Source organism: Temnothorax curvispinosus, unplaced genomic scaffold (assembly GCF_003070985.1).
Source record: "Temnothorax curvispinosus isolate PA1 unplaced genomic scaffold, ASM307098v1 QBEX01000632.1, whole genome shotgun sequence".
In the NCBI taxonomy this organism is placed as follows: Eukaryota; Metazoa; Arthropoda; class Insecta; order Hymenoptera; family Formicidae; genus Temnothorax; species Temnothorax curvispinosus.
Genome location: NW_020210412.1, coordinates 203,241 through 227,468, shown reverse-complemented (window position 1 = coordinate 227,468; position 24,228 = coordinate 203,241). Strand labels below are relative to the sequence as shown.

Genomic DNA, 24,228 nt, shown 5'->3' with positions numbered 1-24,228 from the left:
TGCCTTTGTGACAGCACAGCCGCTCCTCCGCTCCTCGACATCGCCACCGTTGCTATCACGGATTATTATAACTCGTACGTTTCATCTGCCTTCTTCATCGGCTGTTCGGTAGACATCGAAATGGTCACCGGTTATCGTCACGTTCATTTATCTACGTGGTGGTTCGAAACTTAACTTTGTACTCTCTGAGAGTGAATAATAAATATACATACCAAACAACTTTCGTAATTTTTTAAAAAACAATATTATTTTTAAGCTATACGTATTTTTAAATGCAAGAATTTAGTAAGTTTATTATTAAGAGTTTTAAGAGCAATCAGCTTTCAAGCGTTTAAACTTAAGTATTTTAGAATTTTGTATATCATTGCGATAACATAGCGATAATTTTAGGTATATTGTTATGTATGTATTATGTATGTATTAGTGTTAGGCGAATAGCTCAAATTATTTTAGTTTTCGAATATCCCGATATGCGAAAGAGAAAAATAAAGGAATAATCCAAATATTCGAAATTATCCGAATAATTCGTCCGTGAATATTGAATGAAACAGAAATCAGTCTAACTTATGCAGTAATTATCGTTAATAAGCCGAAAAGTAAACGTTTTGATTATTTTTCATAAATTTCTTATTCTTACGTTTAAAACGATTTTATAGCTTTCTCGAATATATGGATTTTATAGAATTTTATTCGAATATTCGAATAACGGATTATTACGAATATTGTATGACGTCTCATTATTCGGATATCCAGATAGTCCTAGCAGTATAGTATATATGTGTGTATCAATTATCACAATCAAACTTTCATATATATTTGATATAAATCGTATGGTATATCTTGTATAAAATTACATCCAATAACTACATCGGTGGCATTCTTTCCATGTTATCAGTGCATTGCAAATGTTTGCAGTGAATATTATTCATTGCATTGCAAATGCATAACAATGAGGAATAGAGTTAATTAATTTACATGAAACGTATAAAAAAATTGTGTTGTATAAATTAATAGTGCATTTTTTATAAATAATCATTTAGTGGAAAAAAGCGTAATACGCGTACATAGCTACGTTACTTTATATATAATAAAAGCTTTCATTTGCATGTATATGTTTTACTAGTGCAAAGATATTTATTAATAGAAATTAAAGCGATTACTACATAAATTACTTTAAATCAATAACTGGTTTTATATTATATAAAACAAACATTCTAATTATTATAAATAACATAATTTAATTCAAATAATAAAAGTAAATAATATAAAACTTATATAATTATTGCATTACAAATCTCATTTTATATAATATTACGTTACAAACATGGTGGTCTATCACTGGAAACAACCAGGCGGAATCCATTTTGCGAAATGAGTTAGGTCCAGCAAGAGGAGAGAAAAGAAGGAAGGCGGGTAAAAAGGATAAGGGTCGATCTGACGAGGGTACCTACCCTATATTGGCAGGCGTGGCTGCGGGCTGCAGGGTGCAAGAGGGTTTTGAGGGATCGCTGATTGGTTCTCTCCAGCGGGATCGACTGAGAGAGAGAACGCGAAACCTCGTGAACATGGGATCTATAGGGCTGAAATGTCGAAGGAGACGAAAGCATATGACCCCTTCTCTCTTTTATCCATTTAAAAAAGGGGTACAATTCCCTTATTCACGTAGTATAGTCCTTTAATAGAATGCACATATATGCGCGAATGCTTTTGAGCGAATGCTTTTGATATTGTCCGGAATACGATTTTCTTCGATCCAAATGTAAATTAAATAATGTTATGTACATAAAATTTGATTTAATTCTTTTTATTATATATTTTAGTTTTTTTAAAAGCTGTCAATATTACTTATGCAATTTTGGAAATTTTTATGACTCATTCTGTTGTACTTTTGAGATTCTTTTTTAACAGGAATCAAAATAATCTTTTGTAACAAAAAAATCAAGCAAGATATAAATGTCTAATGTTGTTCTATGGTTTTGGTATAAAGTGCAAGTAACAAATTTAAAGATTAATTGGGTTAGTTTAAATATAAATTATCGTCAAATATGAATGATTTTAAGCAAGGACCAAAATTTTTGCTCTGGTAAAGAAAAATATTACATTCTATTATAAGTTGCGAATAATGAAAAAAATATTTTTCTATATTTTTTTATATCCCATACTTTTCTTTTTTATCATTATAGCCTGAAGGATGAAGAAAAGAAAAAAAGGAGCGATGGAAAATGTTCGCTTTTGATAACGTCATTTGGTGTCGGGTCTGCGAGTGAACTTGGGTATGAGGGACACCAAAGTTTTCTGGGTGACGGCGGCTGGAGAGTGACTGGCGCGATTGCAAGCCTCTAGATAGGTGATTGATTCACTTTGAATGATTAAAGAACGCCGAAAAAGGGCAGAAAAGTGGGGGCGAGCATACATTCGATAGACTCATCAAACTTTCAGGGAAAATATTAAAGTTTTCTCTGAATAAAGCAAAGTGAATGGAACATCGTAATTATTCATTTCAAGAAATTGAACTTTTGAATTAAACAGTTTTGTGTGCTTTCTTGCATCACATATCCATCTCTCATACCTTTTAGAAATTAATTGTTTATTTTATATCTTCCAAACACCACTTTTGTTACACTGTAAAGAAAAATTTGTTATATTATATAGTAAAAAAGACTGATAAAATATCTTATAACAAACCCATTATTCTAACAACACAATTTTTTAATATTTTAAAGATTGTTTTTTCTTTCTTTCTAAAATAGGAGAAATTTCACGCGCATGTGAAAAATATACGTTTCCTAGATTTGTATTTTTAATATATTTAAATGTGTTTTTCATCTAATTGGTATATTTGACTACATGTTTCCAGAAAAATCAAATTATCCATAGGATATCCATACAATCCATTTCGGGCATGAAATGGACATAAATAGGTATCGTGCTGTCTGGGTAAAGAAGAAATTTGAGACTAATGTACAATTGAATATAGACCACACCTTGCTTTTAACATGACTTTGACATTCTACTAATTTTTCTTCAGAAAAGAAAACTAAGCATATAAGAAAGTAAAATTTCCAATACTTATTGTGAGATAGTATTATATTGTAGGAAACTATAATGAAATAGAACGAGTCAGTTATTATTTTGCATTAGTCGCTAGCCAACATACTGCGAATAAAGGGTTCGGCATTTTTTGTTGTCAAAGTTAAAATGATTGATTGTTGTCAAAAGCATTGATTAATGTCCGAAATGCTTTCTTCCTTTCTTCTTATGAAGAATGCCTTTTTAGAAATGCAAAAATTTTAGAGGCGGGTCGATTTTGCAGGCAAAAAAGACAAAGCATTGAGTAAATTTTAGAAAAATATCTCAAAACAAGGTAAAAGCATGAATATTTGCTTTTACCCTTTAGCGCAGCATGGTATTCTAAACCGAATATCTCTTCCTAAACAGATTATAAAATATATAAATATGTAAAGCGATCAAGTTTGTTTTAATAAGCAGATGTTTATTATTCAAATTTTAATATCAAATGTTTTGACACTACGTTTTAATGTAATTTTTTATTAAAACCAATTAAATTAAAACAAAATTTGCCAGACAAAATGCTATCTCTTTACCGTTCTTCAAGCATTTATCAACCATACAAATTAAATTTTTTTAAATTTTCAATATTAAATAATTCCATGCCTTATTAAAATAATAGCTATTATGCGAATTATTTTCTGAGATCGGATTTGATAGTCTTTGGACACACTGTATGACAATAATAAATATAAGATGCAGTGCGATAGTATCAATCAATACGGTAAAGAACTTCATCACAAAAATAATGCGCATCGTAACAAACTCGCTGAATATCAAGGTTCATTGATCGAATATATATAAGAATGTAGGTCCGGTATGTCGATTGACACATTGCATCAAGAATGGTAAGATTGCAAGACGCACAATCGGGTTGTTGAGAATTTTCTTATGCAGTTGGGAAGCGAAGTTGAGGTAAGATAAAGGTCGATAGGAGTATCAAAAGGGGAATGAAAGATAGCGGTACTGCTTGCGGAGGGTTATTGTGCGTCCATCGGTTACGGCTCATCAGCTGCTGTAACTCCTATCTTCGCCTCTCGTAAGAAGGATCGAAGGTCCCAAGGCGCCAACTTCATCCTATTTCGCCTTTGTCACGTTTCTTGCCACTTTTCACGCTGACCGCGGCTATTCTATTCCATCCTGTCTAGATTTCGTGATTTGTCATAAATCTTTAAATTACTGCTAAATAGCACAAATCGTTCGTCTCGTGAGCTTTTTTGATACGTAGCTGAGATAGACGGTCCCTTGTGACTTGTTTGAAAGGATAATCCCTGACTTCTAAACTACGTAAGCTTCTTTTCGTGCGGACACGAAGTGCAAGAAATCTATAAGCTAATTTTGCTTCGTACAATGCAAAATATCTAACGAAGGTCGAACATTACTATCGCGAATTACGTAAGTCCGCAAACATTGTGCGTTGCCTGTATGCAGGAAATTGACGTCACGATTATCAATACCTATTTTTAAACGATCTAACGCACGACTATGTACAGATTACGTATGTGACTTATACCTGAGGATCACGGTTTAATTCGAAACCATTAGCGTGAGGCGAATCGATTGCAATTCTCTCAGGCCCATACGCGCGCCGGAATTTTGAAAAATGAGACGCTCTCCTCGTCTCAAAAGTGTTTCTAAAACGCTTGAAAAAATGCCGACAATACAAATCCATTAATCTCAGCCTCGCGCTGCCGTGTGCTCTTTCTTCGTCTGCCGTTCTCCGAACCTTCGTGCCTTCGGGACATCCCTTTGCACTTACCTTCTGCAACAACACTTTTCTAGAGTGCTGTTTCTTGGTTTTTAGAAAAACGAGACCCACAAACTAACTTTAAAAGGAGTTCGCAATGAATATTATCTATAAATAACATTAAATTTACTAAAAAAATAAATAAAGAGGCTGCATTGTATTTCGTACAAATACTTATTGACCTTTCCTTATTGGAAAGAAAAATCAAAGTTATGATTACATCGCAAATATAATTTTTTTAATTTTGCTCCTTTTAACATCCAAATGAAATAATTCTAACTAATGTAAATGCTCTTAATTTTTATACTTACAGGTATCTTTAAATACACTATTATAAGTAATTATTTTTGTTTGTGTTATTTTGTTTGATTATAGCATTATAATGATTCAGTTGAGAGATTCCAATAATTTTATAATATAGGAAAGAGAATGTTTTAAGTGCCGGCTATAAAAAGAAACTAAAAGTCGCTACGATTAATTGTTCTCGAGTTCTCGACCATTAATAAAAATAGAGCAATATAGTGAGAAACAAATGATAAAATAAAAAATCAAGCTCAATTTAATATTATCGCTTATTCAACATTTATTTATTTATTATGTAGTTAATATTTAATATATAGTTAAAAAATTATTTAATATTTACAAATTTCGCATATGTAAACTAAATTTATTCTCACTAGTACTGCTTGCATCAATGTCTTTGATATTGTCTTTGTAAGTATTGCTGAGAATAAAAACATTATGTCTTACATAATATTTGTGGTCTCATGTTTTCGTTCTCAATATTCACTGTTTATGTACAATGGCATCTGTTATGACTGCTCGTTTGCAATACGATAAAATAATAAAGCTGATTGTAAAGAAAATGTGGAGAAAATACGTTAACAAATTATATACATTATTTTGCGTAGATTTTATTAATCTTTTATCACTTATTATTATTAGATATATGTATAACAGATTTGTTTATTTATAGTCAAATAATTATTTAATAACGCTTGTTATATGCAATGCATAAATTATGTGTTTAAATAGCTTTGTTGTAATTATATTAAAATTTATCAAAAGTTTTAAAAATGCTTAAATGGTTTAATTTTTTATATTATACAATTTAGTTTCAAATTTTTAATTTAATTATTTCTATTATTATTGAACAATAATAGAAATGTTTTTATGCAAAAATTTCTTATAATTTAAAAATATATAATGTTCTAGGACTCTTCGCATTCCTTTTTTTTTGCTATAAGAAGAATAGTTAAGAAATCTCTTTATATTTCAAGGTTACTGTAATCAATAATATGAAATGTCCTTTATTCAAAACATCAGTCAAAGCAGGCTACTCAATGTCTCGCAAAAAGCCAATGTTCGGAGACAATTAGCGGTGAGACAGATTTTGGGTCATCATCTGTCGATCAGACCCGACCTATCCTTTTCGAACAATGCCGAAACATTCTTGTGTATGCAAACTGCTTTTGAAACGGAAGACGGAGGGTGTCGAATGGTAATTGCCGAGGTCATGGGTGGTAAACGACCTTAACCTCCTTACCTCCTTCTTTCCTTCTGCTTCAGGCAGTAATCAACAGCATCCCGTAGAACGCGTAAATGTTCCCGTAAATGCTGCCTCTTCAGCAAGCCATGCTGCTGCAAATAAAAACAGCTGGCAATGCTAACGTAAGATATGCACCCGTCACCGTTTGTAATATCGTATGACACATTTAAGAATACATTTACTTTGGATTTTTAGGTCAGCATAAAATTTAAAAATAGCTACAATAGATAATTATACATATTATATAATTATATATATATAATATTCATATATACGTATATACACATACAATATACCTATATGTGAAAGAAATTCATGGTAAAGGAGCTACACATTGTAGCATTAATTATTGCTATAAGCATAACGATGATGGATTTGCATGTTATTTCTCAGTAAGTTATTTTCAATAAAGTTAGCAAATACTTATTCAACAAATTTGCTATTGCAAGTATTATATGTATATGCATTGTTTTTAAAAACATACTGTGTGTGTGTGTGAAGCTTAGTTTTAATACTTTTATTTTTTGACACTTTTATCTACGTCTGTACGAACCACGCATGTCCTCGCGTTAGCTGACCCCGGATTTGTTTGAGGAAGAGTGTCAAGATTGTCAAGAGGGATTGGCGCTAACGACGCTTCGAATTGCAAAGGTATAACGAGCCACTTTTGCGCCTCTTCACGCGTCGACGGCTACAGACACTTTTTTATTTTCCGCTATCTTTTCAAGGAAGTTGGAAAAGTGCGTTGTATATGCAAATTGCTTTCAAGCGGCGATGTCAGGTGGTAATTGTCCGAGGTTACGGATCGAAGGTCGCGTTAACATCTTTGCTGAAATGCCCAGCCGATAATTATTGCGCTTCTAGTGACTCTTCATCTTCTCCCATCCTGTAAGTGGGGCTACTGTTGGCCAAGAAATGACTTACAGCTGACACTTTCACTCACACGCTGCTTCAGACATCGAGCTTGGGGTATTCGTCCAGTTGCCTGATGAAAGATGTCATGTTCATTGCCATCAACGTGACTTTGCGTCAGTGCCGCTCGTCAAGTTATTGTCGCTTCGCGCGCGGTACTTTTTATATTTTTATATTTTTAAAGGCAACATTTTTTCTTTCAACAAATTACCTTTTCGATACGGCTTGTAAATAAATGATCATCCAAAAATTTCATCATTGTATTTTCAAAGATAAAAAGATTATAACGTTCATATTTCATCAACAAAAATATGTTGTGACTATTTCTCACAATTTTCTCTTATAATAATAAACTTTTTGCTTATAATTTCTCTCTTCGTGTATTAAAGAAAATTGTGCATATTTTTATGCTGTCTAATCGAGCGTACATGTAAAAAGGAGCGGTCTTGAAGAACGTTCGGAAGGCATCTAAGGCATCAGATGTATACTGGATGTCCCCAAGGGGACATGGACCCCTTTTCATGTCGGCAAGCTCGAGATCGTGACTCAGCAGCGAAATCGAATCTCTGGAGACTCATGTTTCTCACCTCGGACAGATCCGCTGCCAACACCTTGAGCTTGAACGAATGCGAAAAACATTCACATTTTCTAAATTTTAAAATTTGAAATGCTGTGCGTAAGATGCATCGCACACGATTTTTCCCAAAAGATCTATCGATCATGATTCTATTGTAGAAAATTATATTGCTTCGCAAATATTTTGAATGTAGTTTGAATTTGAAACGAATCGTCGATCGATAACTCCCTGAAGAGTATAATAGATTAGATATTGTGATTACTTTGAAAGCTGACTTGTGAAACAACTTTGTGAAATAAAGCAACACCTATTCAACAATGCATATTATGTACCCTATTTTCCACAAACTATTTGTTATAACTATGGAGATAAAACTTCAACATCAAACTTTCATAATTTTTTTTTAATTATATCAATTTCTCTCAAAATATCCCATCTGCAGTTTTCTGCCTTTGGTCGAGACGATTAATCAATTGGGACCTCACTAAAAATAATCCCGGAAACGCAAATTCGCGCAGCTTCAATATCAGAGACGATGCTCCTCTTTCATAAGCGATCAACAAGTTGAATATAACTGAAACGCCGTTAATAAAGCGATGAAAATGATAAATCGCAACGGTTCCACCCCCGTCCGAGCACCGTATTGCGTTATTAAAACTTTACTAATGGGCAATAATAAGCACCAGCCTTGGCCAAGATTGATATTAAATCGTAAACTGTTTCGTCCTCATTTATCATTATCACGATGCAAGTCCGTTGAACTCTTTAAATCTTGAATCCACGAAGAATTCTTGCCAAAGCGGGTTTTTATAGAGAGGTACCACACGTTATAGTTTAAGATCAATTACTTAAAAAACGCATTGTCATTTTAACATTTATTTTGACTCTTAAAAATATTTAAATCTATTAAATAAATTTTAACAAACAAATATTTTATTCAATTACCAATTTATCAATTTATTGTTTAAAAATTCATTAATATATCAACAATATTCGATACACGCTGAGATGTCAATACAGAAACCTCTCACCTCTCAGAAACATAAACTCGCTTTGGATGTCGAGACATCGACAATCCTCTGTGAGACAACAAAATTCATGAAGCGATATGACAGACCCACGTGTGTGATCTCACGATAATCGTCACTTGGATGATCACACATTCGTCCGGTAGCCGAAAGGACTCGTCGTTGACGAAGCAGGCCCTCTTCGAGGATAGCCGTGGGTGTAAAGGGGGTGTCATGCCGGCGGACTGGGAAAGGTGATTGATCGTGTTTCGCCGGAAGACAAGAGCAGAAGACTCGGGGTAGAACCGGAGGAAAGGAGCGAGACGACGAAAGTAGAGATGGCGTAAGATGGCGGTGGATGAGGAAAGAGAGAAGGACAGCAGTTCCCGAGCGTCGTCGGTGATAAAGACGAGGAGGTTGTGTCGCAAAACGAGGAGACAACCCCCTCTAGCCTCCTCCACGTCATTCAGCGGCCCCTTCAACCCCTCTGGACTCTTCCAGATTCCACTCAAAGCTGCGCTCTCCTGCTTGGAGCGACATGAAGTGGCTATAAGAAAAATAGAAATAAGCCGCGGCGTATTCGAGTAAACGAAAAACTAAGTCAAGAGAGAAAGGGAGATCTCGTAAAAACGGACGATGCATTTTCAGCCTTCCTCAAATGTTCAACCCTAAATCGTATCCATTTTCTCTACATTTCACGCGTATCTGATATTAATTAAAGAACTTTCAACAACGAAACGCTTTTCCAAAAAAATTGAATTTTGAAATAAAATTTATTTAACTCATACGAGACGAATCTTGGACTCACACCGTTCTATAATACCTTTGTTCTATAATACCGTTCTGCAATATACTGTTATTTCCTGGATAGTTTATACGGCACAGTCAATGTAGCTTAAATTTACCGTGCTGTATTGTCGTACCAAGGCAAAACACAGTGAGTATGCTCTTTGTGTAATGACTCGGCGTTTTATATTCTCTATGCCACGCAGCTGATCGCGAGTAGACGTACTTGACCGAGTACGCCGAGACACTAGTGCATTAATATAAGCAGAGTGTAATCGAACGGCAGATCTATTACTATTAATTTAGCCAATTCGAACTCGCTTTACGTAACATCTTCAGACTGGAATGCCAATTAATTATAAAATTAAAGATAGCTGATTTAACAATAGCATAAAACACATCATTCACTTTCAATCGAACTTTACTCATTATCCCTGTTTCGTAATAATTAACATAAAATTAATAAACGTATCTATTCTTTACTTGACATAGATATAGAAAGTATACCTTAATTTATTTCTACGGATATCAATTAATGACAAGTATTTTATTAATAGCAACTTTAGATATAAAATTATATCCATCTAATAGAAAAAAGACTTAATAGGGATCAATTAACTCTCAGGTTTCAATAATATTGGTAAATGGAGGTGTAATGGGCGGTTATGGTAACACCTGCTGATCACAAGTAATTCTGAATTAGTAGCACGATTGCCCTCGCAATAGTATTCGATATCAACAGCATTAACGTTCATTGCCACCGTTTCTCTCAGCATTGACTCCGGTACAAGATGAATTTCAGAAGCATGGAGGCGGGTTAAAGGGATATGTAGGAGTGACTCCACGGTTATAGGTACCCTCGAGTATGCTCCATAAGGGCACACAAGATCCACTGTTTCCGTGGCGGGGGTTGGTCTCATGCCGCCGCGGAGTGGGGGGGTAACTCTAGAGAAGACGCATGACGAGAAAGAGGGGACTCCGCTCTCTGCATCGGCTCAAAACCAGCCGGCGCGAACGGAGTTGGAGGGAGTTGGAGGTTGGAGGCAAACCAGAGTTGCCAGACGAGTTTCTGCCGACGAGGGACGAGCTCACTTTCAGAGCTTTCCGAGGAAACTTCTCGTCTGACTCGATCTCTATATTTATTGTACAAACTCACTTACAGTTCGAAACGAAGCAGTGACAGAAGTGCAGTGCAAAGATAACGTATTCATTTATTAAAAAAAAAATGATTCGTATGAAAATGCTTGACTTATTAGAATTGTTTGCAGGAAAGTCAGTTTGATACTCGCATCAAACTGACGATGTGAACGAAGAAGTGAAAGTTTATGAAAAAGACAAGTGCGTAGTGTATTAGGGAGTCAGACTTGGAAACGTGCGTAGAAATTAATAAGCTACGGAGTGTCTACGGAATTCCCGATGACAATCGTGAAATAGAGAAGCAAAGCAAGAAGTTGCTGCACCTGCCGCAGTGGTTCTCGCGGCGCCACTCACGTGTTGCATGCGTGCCGTGGTTATCCATCATGGTCGCGGACTAGGAGCAGCTCCGATTGGTCGGTTTTGTGGTCACGTGGTATGGTAATTGGGCTCCGGTGGGCGGGAAGGAGCGAACGAGGTCGTGGAGGATCGCGAAAGTGGCGGAAGGAGAGGAGAGAATAAGCAGCTGTCCACCGGGAGTCCTGTGCTCCGTTGTGGCCCCGCTCTTTCCATTTCTTTTCTCTTTTTCTCCCTCTCCTTCTTTCTCTCTTTTCCTCCTTTCGAGAAAACGTCACCCCTTTTCGCAAGAGGCGGTGAGGTGTGGACGATGGACCACAGCGCAGTGCCGTGCAGTGTGAGCTTGTGAGAATGAATATTAACTCGAAATGGTGTGCCGGATCGAAGAATTGATCCAAAAAACGAGATAAGAGAGAAGAATCGAGGAGTGCGGTCGTTTAAAATTCGTTTGGACTATCGTGCGCGTGTGTTTTTCCCAAGAAAGTACTCAAAAACATGAATTCCTTCCTTCCATCCGCCGCCGGTGGATACCATCACCATCAGCATCAACAACAAGCTGGAAATCATCATCTAGCCGCTTCCTCGTTGGTCGATCCTAAGTTTCCTCCCAACGAGGAATACAGTCAAAATAATTATATACCCTCGACCGGAGCAGACTTTTTTACGAGCGGCAGCGGCGGTCATCATTTAAGCCATCCACAATCTCAGCTGCAGTACGGCTATCACCAGCATCATCATCAGGCGGCGTCGACTCCTTACGGGACTTCCTCCGCGGTACAATTAAACGGAGGATACACAGGATATACAGGATATTACGGGCCTCACCATCACCAAGTGCACGCGGTTCACGCCAGTTTACATTCTCATCATCACGCGGTGGGTGCTTTAGCAATGCCGCCGGAAGCTCAACCACCACCGCTCACGTGTCCGTCGTCGATACAGAGTCAACAACAACAACAGCAGCAACAACAACCATCCGTACCGACGTCAACTATCCTCGGCTCCACGCCTCTGTCACCATCTATAATGCAAAATCATGTGCAGCAGCCGGATGCCCTTCAGCATCACCAACACGAGAACAATGCCTGCAGTCCAGCCGGTTCGGGTCAGTTGCACCGAGACAATTCACCTGATCTTCAGACGCAACAGTCGTTGTCTCAGCAATCTCAACATATACAGAGCGGTCAACAACAGACGCCGCCGCAACAGCAACAACAACACCATGTGGAAGACAGCTCGGATGCGGATGATATAGAAGATAGTCAAATGGATGGTTCACCGGGGATGATGGAGGAAGAAGAAGAAGATGATGAAAGCAGAGATCGTACGATTTATCCGTGGATGAAAAAAATCCATGTTGCAGGCGTCGGTGAGTTTATGCATATAAATCTGCAGTTATTTCAGTTATTCCCTCCCGATAGCGAAATACTATACTACTATTTTGTTACAGTAATATTGAAATTTACTTTATTCTATTTCCATTACTTATATCGGAATATCACATTTTTCATCTTCATCCCTGCATAATTTTACTTTTAAAAAGAGATTTTTATATCCATTTTCGAAACTACCATTTGTTTCATAAATATATATAAACGTACATAATTTAATTAACGAGACACTGATCTCAATCTTACTCCACAATTAATAAACGTTATACTGTCGATATTTCGATTTATATCGTGAAGAGTGCAATTAATCGCTACAGAAATATATCCGACGGCTCTTGGCGACACTGCTATATCTTATATGAGACACTCAATAATCTCAAACATAAAATCCATTATATATATTATTTATAATATTACGATAAATTAATGTTTTTATTTGTTTTAATTCTCTCTTAAGAATTATTATTCCTCCTACGATAAATAAAAATTTAAACAAAACCAGTTAACGCATTTATTAGTTCCTTACTTTATTATATACTCATTTATCAATACTGTTAGAAACAGTGGAATAATAAGCGAAAATAAAACAGCGAAAATATTCACAGATTTAAAGGTATACTGATACGAAAGCGTCGCCTATGAAAACTTTTTTTCTGAATGCGAGAGACCTGCCGAAAGTATCTGTTTGTATTTCCTGGGTATACACATTACATTATGTGTTTACAAGGTGACGAGCTTTAGAACGGTTTCCGAAGAGTTATGGGCTGAAATTTATCCTAACACCTTGCGATCACCTGCGAGGTGTAGCGGCACCACGTTTTATAGGTGAATTTGGTTACGCCTAATATATCTTCATCTTTCGTACAGTAGCGAACGTATACTACAATAATGGGACGTCCACAGCACACAATTCAGTATGGCAGGCAAAAATAAGTTTCGAAATTCGACACAGAGATTCTAGCGCGTTTTAAATAGACGTTCATCATTGTGCAAGGTTGCGTAGCGCTCGAGACTTGAAACAGATGCCGGTGATGGTATAACGCTCCTGGTTGTTGTAATTAAGGCAATTAGCGCGAATGTAGTTCTTCTTTCATAATTAATCAGACAACTACTTCCAGAACTAATATACGCGTGCTTCCTATCTTCATAAAGATAGAAAGACGTTTTGAGCATAACCACAACACACAGGTGTATTAATTAATGTCTCGCAAATTACAGAGCAATGCCTCTATAAGCAGTGTATCTGTAACGCGTTCGTTTCTCCAGAATTTGTAGTATTTTATGTCACGCTAAGCTAGAAACTACTTTGCGGATATATAAAGAATTCTCAAAGGTATATAGTTTTTGCAATGTAATATCCTTTCAAAATTAGGCTGGCTTTGTTGCCACAAAAATTTCTACTTCATTTGACGTCGGAAAACGTCATGGTCATTACAGCTTGCAAATATTTCTATTGAGCCCATTGCACATGATATAATAGAAAAGAAAATCCCATACCATTTATACTGCAAAACTGAACTATAATTTATGCTTCCAAATAAAATGGTCTGCAACGAAAACTTGTTATTTCTTTTATTAACGTTATACAAATCCATATAATAAAACAAACAAAAATACGTTTTTACAGCAAATTAATTTCATTAAGGAAACAAGTATTGTTTAGATACTGTTTTACCTATATTATTCTTTAAACATTTAATATTGTATATTAAGAAGATTTAATATTATATTAATAAATTTATGATACTTTATAATGTATGATAAAAACAAATACCTTTTATAAAACTTTTATTTCGATAAGAAAAGTGTCGTAAATAATATTTTGAAAATAATTTGCTAATGATATGGATCTGTATATAAAATTACAAGTATTTATTAACAGAGGAGAAAGAGAGAGAGAGATACATATAGAATGTATATAATCAAATTTTTTTGATAATATTGAAGACTACTTTTTCAATCTTGCTAAACTGACATATGTCTTCTCTAATCCATATAAGAATACAAACATAAAACATATTTCAATTATTGCATAAAGAATAGATGAGAGAGGACATGTCAGTCTAGCGAAACTAAAAAATACAATCTTCAATATTATCGAAAAAGTATGACTCGCACAGAGATGATGAAATCGTTTATAACTGTTATGAACTGTTATAAAAATATTCCATCAAACGTACGATGTTGTAAGTTACACTTTACGTTATGCTAGGAATCGCGCGATTTAATATTTGAAATCTCTGAACTTTGGTATGCTCGTCCGTCGGGCTGTCAGAGACTGCAATCTCTCCCCTTTGGTTGTCGAAGTACGGTCGCCGGACGTCGGAGTTAAAAGGGACCTCTGCGAGACCGACGGTCAGCTCGGAATGGAATGTCTGCACGGATTCTAAACTGAACTCGTTCCCATGTTTCCTCTATCGGACTGAACAGACCACCACGGATTGCTACTAGCGTGACTCACAAATATTAACATCAACGTGCCACAGCAGGATATTTTTTTCCAATCTACTTGTTCAGTCGTTCGTTGCGTTCAATCGTATCTGATTATTTTATAAAGTACTTTGGACATTTCGCGGTTATTAATATATTCACCTTTGCGCGTTCTTAAATATTTCTTAGACATTTCTGCCGAGCATTAATCAATGGCATGACGAATTTCATATTTCAAATAGATCCTGAAAAACTAAACAGACTTAATGGACGAGGTAATTATCAAATTATTTAACCTTGAGTTTCTCAAAGGATAATCTAGCGTTCCTGCATTTCTTTAGAAGATGCTCAGCGGGACCAATGCGCGTGTACGCTTGGCACACTTTTTATCCTCGTAAATTTGCATACGCGTATTCTACCTTCACAACTCAACTGGCGTATCTCATGGATTGATCAGATTACAAAAGTCACTTCAGCCGACTTTGATGCTATTCAAAACGGCCATGACGTGACGAATGGTCATATGCTATAAAAATATTATTTGTATAATATCTCTCTAGACATCAACGTAAAGAATATTTTATAATTATGGTAATAATCATACAAAGTAATAATCATACAACGAATTCTTCTTCTTTTGTTGTTGAAATAGCATGGTATGTTTCAGGCGCCACTTAAGCGAATCGTTCTTTATGCTTCTTTGCACTTTACACTACATTTTAGTGACCTAAGAAAATATATTTTTGTTGAGCAAGCATTCTATATTAATCCTTTCTTTGCAAAACTTGTTGCTATAATTTTGTAAATAATATATGTAAAACGTCTATTGAAAAAGTCATGAAAGAACTAATAATGTGCCTAACAATGATGGAATAAATAGCTTAGCAAGATTGTTCAAAGATTTATATGTAATACTTTGTTAGGTTAATAGTAAGAACGTTAAAGATGAGAATATTAAGAAAAATAATAATAGTTAATTTCGAATGAAAACAATGAGTTCTGTACAGAAATAATAAGCAGCGATTTCTCATGCCATATGCAGGATATTATTTTACAAAGCATCATATAAAAAAGCTATTAATATAATAGGTATTATAAGAATTTTTTTGTTTCTCGATGTGCATATATATTTCCGGTAATAAATATAATTATTTAAATATAAATAATATTAAATATAATTTTCTAAAATGGTTTATTAAAACTGATATTTTAAATTAATATTAAATACTATATTAATAAGTTAATCCAAAAAAGTTGAAGTTTTGTTAAAGTAAATTTTATTAGAAGTTATTAAAATTAATGTTTTGTTAGTTATTTGTATTTTCGGAGTTTTATTCATAGAAAGCTATTACTAATCGCTTGTAATGCAAAGATTCAGAATTATTGGAATTATTCAGAAATATTGATATCTTTTTTTAATGCCTTAATTAATTAACGAGTGAAGGAAGGTAGATCCGCAGAACATTTTATACAATATAAATATAAAAGATGCAAAGAACATCCAAATACATAAATTTCATTTCAATTTTAAGAATAAATTTTTTGGTGAATTAGATGTCAATTTGTCTTTAGCAAAAATATTAAGATACCAATAATTTTGTATCCTAAACAATTAAATATAAAGAGCTTTTTGCAAAGTTTTATATAAAAAAAACTTTAAGCATATATATAGGCCATTTTATACGTTTATTTCAGAACAGTTTTAATATAAGACTTCATTGATAAAATATTTAACCCTCTTGCCGTCGTTTAACAAACAAACGTCAATGCTCTCGTGTTAGCACCTGTATATGACTGTATTAATGCGACATTATTACATAGTTTTCTCAAATCAAGGGCTACTATTTTTAACGTCTGTTAAACTCTAACCGACCGCTAACTTTTCAGAATAGTCAATAGAAGTTGGTTAATAGACGTTAGAAATAGTGACCTTAACACAGTCTTGTAAGAACAAGAGGAAGAGACATCGACCAGTACATCGATTTATCACAGTAAAAAGCTTAGGTTTGGCAACAGCGCGAGTCGCAAGTGTCGACTGTACGTATTTGCTCTTTCCATGAGCGCTGCGCTCACAATCAGATATATTACACGTTAGCACTTTTAAGGTCTAAAAATTATATTAACGAAATTTTGGAAAACAACCATACAAATATAATTTGAAAGATTGTAAATAAAAAGACAAAAAATTTTAGAGTCAGCTTTTATGCCATATCTATGCAATCAAAGATATAATAATATTAGCGTTTGTCCAAGTTTTTGAAAGAGAACGTCTAATCCAATTTTTGATAGAAAAGAACTAACTTGAAATTATAAAAAAAATCTATTATTAAAGTGAAATTCATGTGTTAGAATACAATTTGTACAGCCACATATTTCTCAGGTAAAAAAGAAAGTATTATCTCCGGAACTGATAATTTATTATTATATATTTATATTATAGTTTCATAATACTAACATATTTGAATTTCTATTTCCTTCTTTCAGCGAACGGCTCGTATCAACCTGGAATGGAGCCAAAGCGGCAAAGAACTGCGTACACGAGGCATCAGATACTCGAACTGGAAAAGGAATTTCACTACAATAGGTACCTGACGAGACGACGGCGGATCGAGATCGCTCATACCCTGGTCTTGTCGGAGCGACAGATCAAAATCTGGTTTCAGAATCGCCGTATGAAATGGAAGAAGGACCATAAGCTACCGAACACGAAGAACGTACGTAGAAAGAATGCGAACGGCCAGGCGCCGCCAACGGCAGCTAAACCGGCGAAGACTTCAGCGACACGGACAAAGTCCGGCACCGGTAATAACAATAGCCAAAGGAAAAACAACAACTCGCCTTCCAGCGGTATGGAAAACAGTCTGGACTCAAATATTGGTCATGATATGAACGAAGTTCATGGAGTCAGCTCTGGTATTCCTCATCCCGTTAACGTGGTTCATCCGAGCTTTCAAGGTCATCCTCATTCTCTGGCTCATCTCCAAGCACAGCTGAGTCATCATCACGTGGGTGGAATGATGGACGGTCCGACGGGAGGACCGTTGGGACACATAAGTTCCGGAAGTATCAGTCCTCTCGCCCCGGCTACCAGTCCTCCCGGATTGTCGCAAGTATCAGCTCCTGTGCCGCCATCAGCGATAAAATCCGACTATGGACTCACGGCGCTGTAACATCCATTCCGTGAGGTATATTCAGCGATATAACTTTTTCAACACCATTTAACGGCCGCTCTCCGTGGATAATTCCATCGTTTGACTGGATATTTATTGCAAATTAGATAAACGTAATTTGAGTTTTTCTCATTGCAGCGTGGACAAGGAGAATAATCTCAAAACTGTGAGTTAAAATATCACAATCTTCAAAAGGCAGTATTATTTTTCTTTTACGTACATATTATAAATATGACAAATGTCTATAATTGCAATCCATTAACTAAGACGTAAACGGCTAGATCCAAAATTATTTAGCTATTTCTTAAATATTATTATATGTAATGTTCCTTGATTTGTAAAGTCCTAAAATCCAAGTCTGAAAAATTTGTCATAGATAAACATAAAAAATAGAGAGGAACATAATTCTGTAGTAAACGAAAATAATGTCTGGATGAAAAATAAAGTATTGTCAGATTATCAGGTCATTAATAATAAATGAATAATAAATTTATTATTAATAATTCATAATTAATAATAAATCTGCTAATACCAAAATAACCAGAAATTTTATTTTTGCTATAATTTTCTGTTATATACATGACTGAATTTGTATATTTTTTTATTTTACAAACATTAGTTATTGAAAATTGAATAAATTAAATTCAATAATTATTTCAATAATAATGCTATGACAAATCTTGTAATTATTACTAGCATTTGTTAAATTATAGTTGTCATCAAATTTTTCATATTGTTGTGAATTCCAATCAATGATGAAATTTGAACAAAGATTCCTGATACTAACAATAAGCGTTTTAGTATATGCAAATTGAACAATAACATACATATCTACAGTAGATGATATATATTCTTATCGCATAAAATTTAACGTGTTTACATATTTTGAATATATGCATCTAGATATTCATGTATTATAATTATCAGAAATTCTAAAACTATCGTTTTATTGTTTAATTTAATATTATATAATCTGTTATTATACTTATTTCTTGAATTTATAATTTTTACGCACGTCAAACACTTAGGCATGGCTCAAACTCTTAACGCATGAATATCTATATTATATCCAAACATGTCTACTAACTTCATGTGATAACACATATATTTCTACTGTATAATATGATATCAAAAATTGTGCATGTACGCATAATGTATATGATATAAAAATATCTGACAAATTAGAATTCTACATCTGGCAACTAAAACTGTAAAATCAAATGTAAGCAGACTCCCTTAAATTATAATGTAGTTTTTCATTGCAATTAAAAAATTATACTAGTAAAAGAAGTTGTAAATGCCATTCTAATACTTTCTTTATGTCTTTCCAAGCACACAACTGGATATCCCTTATCAAAACTTATAATTTGAGATATTAGTCATCTCTCTATTATATTCATATAAATATCAATATCCAAAAGGAAATTGATGAAATGTGAATTGTATATATCTAATTTTATGTATGTATATATTAGTGTAAAGAGAGTTTTATTACAACATGATCGAAGTAATGTTCATATTTCATATATTATTGCATTATATGTTGGTATTAACGTTTTATATACCTAATGTACATTATAGATGAAAATTGGATTTTCAAGTGAAAATTTTAATCATTATGATATGACTTCAGAGTGTTTATTATTAACATTAGAATGCAGCAAATTTTCAGTAATACCAAAAATACATGTAATTTTCATATATATGTTATCTCATACTCATTCTGAAAAACTATTATCCATCCGGAGTAGTTTAATTACCGGAAACGAAATATTTCAAAAAAGATCTCTTTAAACACCTTAAAAAAAATAATACATATTAATTAAAACTACCCTACTTGAACACATCCTTCCGTAACGGGACATTGTAAATAATTCGAAATGAATAGTATATATTTTTACCGAAAGCGAACGAGGAATGACCAATAATAATTAGGACGCAATTGCACCGTGAATAAATCGGAAGTTGTACTATTAAGCGAGTAGTAATCAAACAATTAATGCACAGAACCGCTGTGACGATATACCAAAACAATATTATTAGATATAAGAAACAGAGTTATAAACGTTAAGGTACATTAATTCTAAAGAATCGAATTAGTGTAACTAGTGAAAGAACATAAAAAATAAGTGTATGAGTTTCGAGATTGTTCTATAAGTGTGACATTATACCCTCTTTGCTATAACTATTAATTGTATATAGCATGTACTATAAGGACATCATTGGGCACACTTCAATGCTTATGTTTATATTGATCATAAGGATCGATGAACTATACAACTGTCAAGTAAATAAATGAATAAATAAATGTTTCGTAATTTACAATAACGTTATGTTTCCAAATCGTATTCCCACGTATACATTATTTAACCTTGTCCATCAACTCTTTTCGTCCAATAGTTTTCTTTTTACGTATTCGTACGCGACAGTTTCCTGCTTTAATATTTTTCATAATCTTTTAGCACTATTTATTATTCTGTCAGAAAACACCGTTAATCAGTTAAAGCTAGCACCACTCGTTATCTTAAGTTTTGACGTTATCTCTTCCTCAGGTGCATTCGCATTGAATTGTATGTGTATAATATATCGTTTCCATTCTAACTTCGATAAGAACTAAACTAAAACTGAGAGCAATATTGTGCATGAAACAAGTTAAAAACTAATAAATAAATTTGACAACATTATAACAGATATTTTTGTCATAAGTGTGATAGTAGCTGTGTAAAACTACATGTATTCAACATTAAAATAGTCCAGAAATATTAATAATTATTTATACTGGATAATTCAGAATAATCATGTTAATAGATACACAAAGGATTTATTTCAAATTAATAATCCAATCAATATAAAACACAAATACCTTTTATTTTTGCAAAATTTAATTTCTATATTATAAAATTGTGTTGTATGAATAATTTAAATATCAGTTAATTTATATTATTATGTATACATATAGTTTATTATACCTTCACACTTTGAAATTGCAATAGTGATGACTTAAGGAATATTGGCAACATAACTAGTGGGACAACAATTGAACGTATCACACTCAAATATACTTGAGTTAATAGAAAAATAAGCAATGTGCTAAATGGATACGCTATTGTAATTTACAGGTATCACAGGAGGCATTATGGTGTATACTGTATATCATAAGTATATATTTACTGTTTTCTTGTATCCCCCCCTGTGTCCCCATATAATCGTGTGGGCGCCCATGCGTGCGACGTTGCCGTAGCAGCGCATGCGCGAGCATGTGCGTGATTGCCGCAGCCCGGGGCAAGGAATACCTCGCAGCAGCTCGAAAAGAAGGGTGGCACCCGGAAAGCGAATGGGGGGCCGCCTGTGCAGTTCTGCCTCCGCCCATGCCGCGAACATCCCGGCCAACTGCCTAGATATGTTGCTACCAACCGGGTTCCAAAGTCAGACATATTATGGCGTGAACCAAGGTCGCTACTCATACAATATACACCGCGAAGTCATGGGATTTTGGAAGAATGCTGATAATACTAGATAGTATCTCTATACACAAAATCGCTTCTTACATTTAACTCCATTTATTTAATGATATCGGCTCCGATTTTCACAAAATTCTAACGATAATGGGAAACATGCACAATTTTGCTGGTTGGTCATAATTAAACAGTTTTATTGTTCCTTATTTCTGTGGAATAATCTTTTATCAATTTTTTTAGATTGTTATAACAGGTTAAAAAAATGATGATAAAGAAGCGTATTAAATTTAATTATAATTTCATTAAATTTTACTTTATAAATATTATAATGTATAAGCACTTTTATATTTTTAATTTTACAAAATTATATTTAAAGTTATTTTTATTTTTATTAATGTCTATGTGTTTAATACATGTTTTTGGTTAATCGATAAAATTGCAACGTTTGTTATAATGTTTATAATAATTGTTGACAGCTTTTGAATTTATAACACCTCCAGTTAGCAGACTACTGACTTTTATAAGTAAGTACGACTTTACATGTGTAAATACAATATGCAGAAAGTTATATTAGTAAAATATACTATATATTCTATTTTTTATAATTTTTTAATAATTTTAAATTAATTAATTTATAGGCGACTGTTAATTTATGTAAGTCTATTAAAATCAATGGATATACTTATATGTATAGTTTTCTTATAAAAGATCTGAAATTAAAAATTTTGTAAAGTTGATTTGAATATTACAATTTGTATATTTTGTTATATTTTGTTATATATTCTTTTTTTTTGCAAATTAATGTAAAAAGTCTGATCTAAAAGTTTTAATTACAAGGTAATATAGTTAATGTGTGACACACAGCTTATAATTAGATGACATTTAACTGCTGCATATGGCATGTACGCAATATTTCATTTTTGTAAAAAAAAACATTTTTAATATATGATGCGAAAACATGATCTGAAACACGATATGATTTAATTCTAAAATATATGTATTCTATCCAACGCAAGACGATACGATTAATAGCAAGCTTCCAAGCGAGTAGAAGGAAGGAAGTACACAAGAGCCGCTAATTGCAAGATCTATGTACTGTTGTCTGCTTGCTATCCGTGGGTAGATAAACTATAGGTATCGATGTTAAACACCTTCGCTAACTTCTCTAGGATGTGGATTAGTTGGAAATTATTGTAGACATTTTGGTCAGTCTATTGTTTCAAAGTGGAGCAAGATATAATGCAAAATTAATTGCAGTTATGTTTGTATTAAGATAATAACAGTGAATTTCCACTTGAGAAAGAAAAGCAGAGACAGAGAAAGAAAGAGAGAGAAGAAGAGAGAGAGGAAGTATTAACAATTATGCAAATTATAAAATATCAATAACGTATTTATACTTATAATAAAAATTTTAGAAAAAACAAATGTCATGACAATAAATTATAATAATAAATTGATATGTTCTTGTCCTTCTTGATTAAAAAAAATATACATATATCTGAGCAGCATTCTATTATATCACTTATAAATGCGTTTATAGTTCTTAAAATAAAAATCATCAATTAGACAATCGTTAAATATAAATCGAGAATACATAATCTTTTCGTAATAAATTACGTAAGTATATTTTAAATATCTTTAAAATAGAAGAATCTTTTCAAACATTGCTTATCGATTATTTAGAGTATTTAGATATACTGCAGTAATATTTCTCTGATTAATGTAATTTTAAGACCGCATGCACGCATATGCCGATATACAACACGGACAAATTCTCATTTTCCATTTGAAGATTAAATATTTTCTTTATTCTAAAAATACGATCGCGTGTTTACACTATTACAGACATTTTAAAAATCTGTTTAACATAATCGAGTTTAATATAATTGAATGATAGATATGTAATTTATTAAATTTGCTTAAAATAATAAAACTAGAGTGCGAAAAACCGATGATAAAATCCAGAATAATTCATACCGAGGAAGAAAGGTTTAAATATATTTCGAGGGCCGCCTTTGAAAAAAGCTTCCTTTACATGCCGTGCAAAGGTGTTATCGTTGCTGTCCGTCCATCAGAGTCCATCCCTCCTGGCAATATTAGCGCCGCCACCGGTGGTGGCTGGCTGGTTGCTTTTAGTCAGGGGGATGAAATACTTGATGATATTAAACATGAATAATGTAACGACTCGGCTATGAAGGCGCGGAATAGCGAGTACGATAAGACCTAGAATGCTGCATACGTAAGATGGTATAATACGGGCATTTTTGTTTAACACGTTGACATTAAATAGCATAACTGTTAGTGCATTTCTAAGAAGTTATATTTACGAAAGTATAGAGTGTATTTATGTTTAATACAAATGGAAAATGAGAATTTGTCCGTGTTGTATATCGGCATATGCGTGCATCGTCTTAAAATGATATTAATCAGAGAAATATTACTGCAATATATATAATATATATATTTGAAAATATACAAAGTTTCTAAAAAATTATAATTCTGAAATTGAACTATATATAGTAGATAATATCTAGAAATATACATTTCCTCATCTGAAAAAATATAAAAGTCTAAGACTAACAAAATTTATACTCCTTTTCAAGATAGAAAAATTTTGAATATCGAATTTAATTTGATTATT

At 33.5% G+C, this 24,228-nt stretch overlaps 1 protein-coding gene across 1 annotated transcript; it reads left to right on the top strand.

The window, feature by feature from the left end:
• Nucleotides 1-10,669: 10,669 nt before the first annotated feature.
• Nucleotides 10,670-18,634, top strand: LOC112456512 (homeobox protein Hox-A4). The gene is made up of 2 exons (XM_025019110.1): nucleotides 10,670-12,507; nucleotides 17,444-18,634. Exons 1-2 carry the CDS (start codon nucleotides 11,634-11,636, stop codon nucleotides 18,127-18,129), a joined length of 1,560 nt encoding a protein of 519 aa, XP_024874878.1. The 5' UTR covers nucleotides 10,670-11,633; the 3' UTR covers nucleotides 18,130-18,634.
• The last annotated feature ends 5,594 nt before the right edge of the window (nucleotides 18,635-24,228 follow it).

Excerpts from the sequence above, each read along its gene's own strand:
- LOC112456512 (XM_025019110.1), top strand. The coding sequence starts at position 11,634 with ATGAATTCCTTCCTTCCATCCGCCGCCGGTGGATACCATCACCATCAG. Across the intron at positions 12,508-17,443 it reads AATCCATGTTGCAGGCGTCG|CGAACGGCTCGTATCAACCT; the intron begins GTGAGTTTATGC and ends TCCTTCTTTCAG.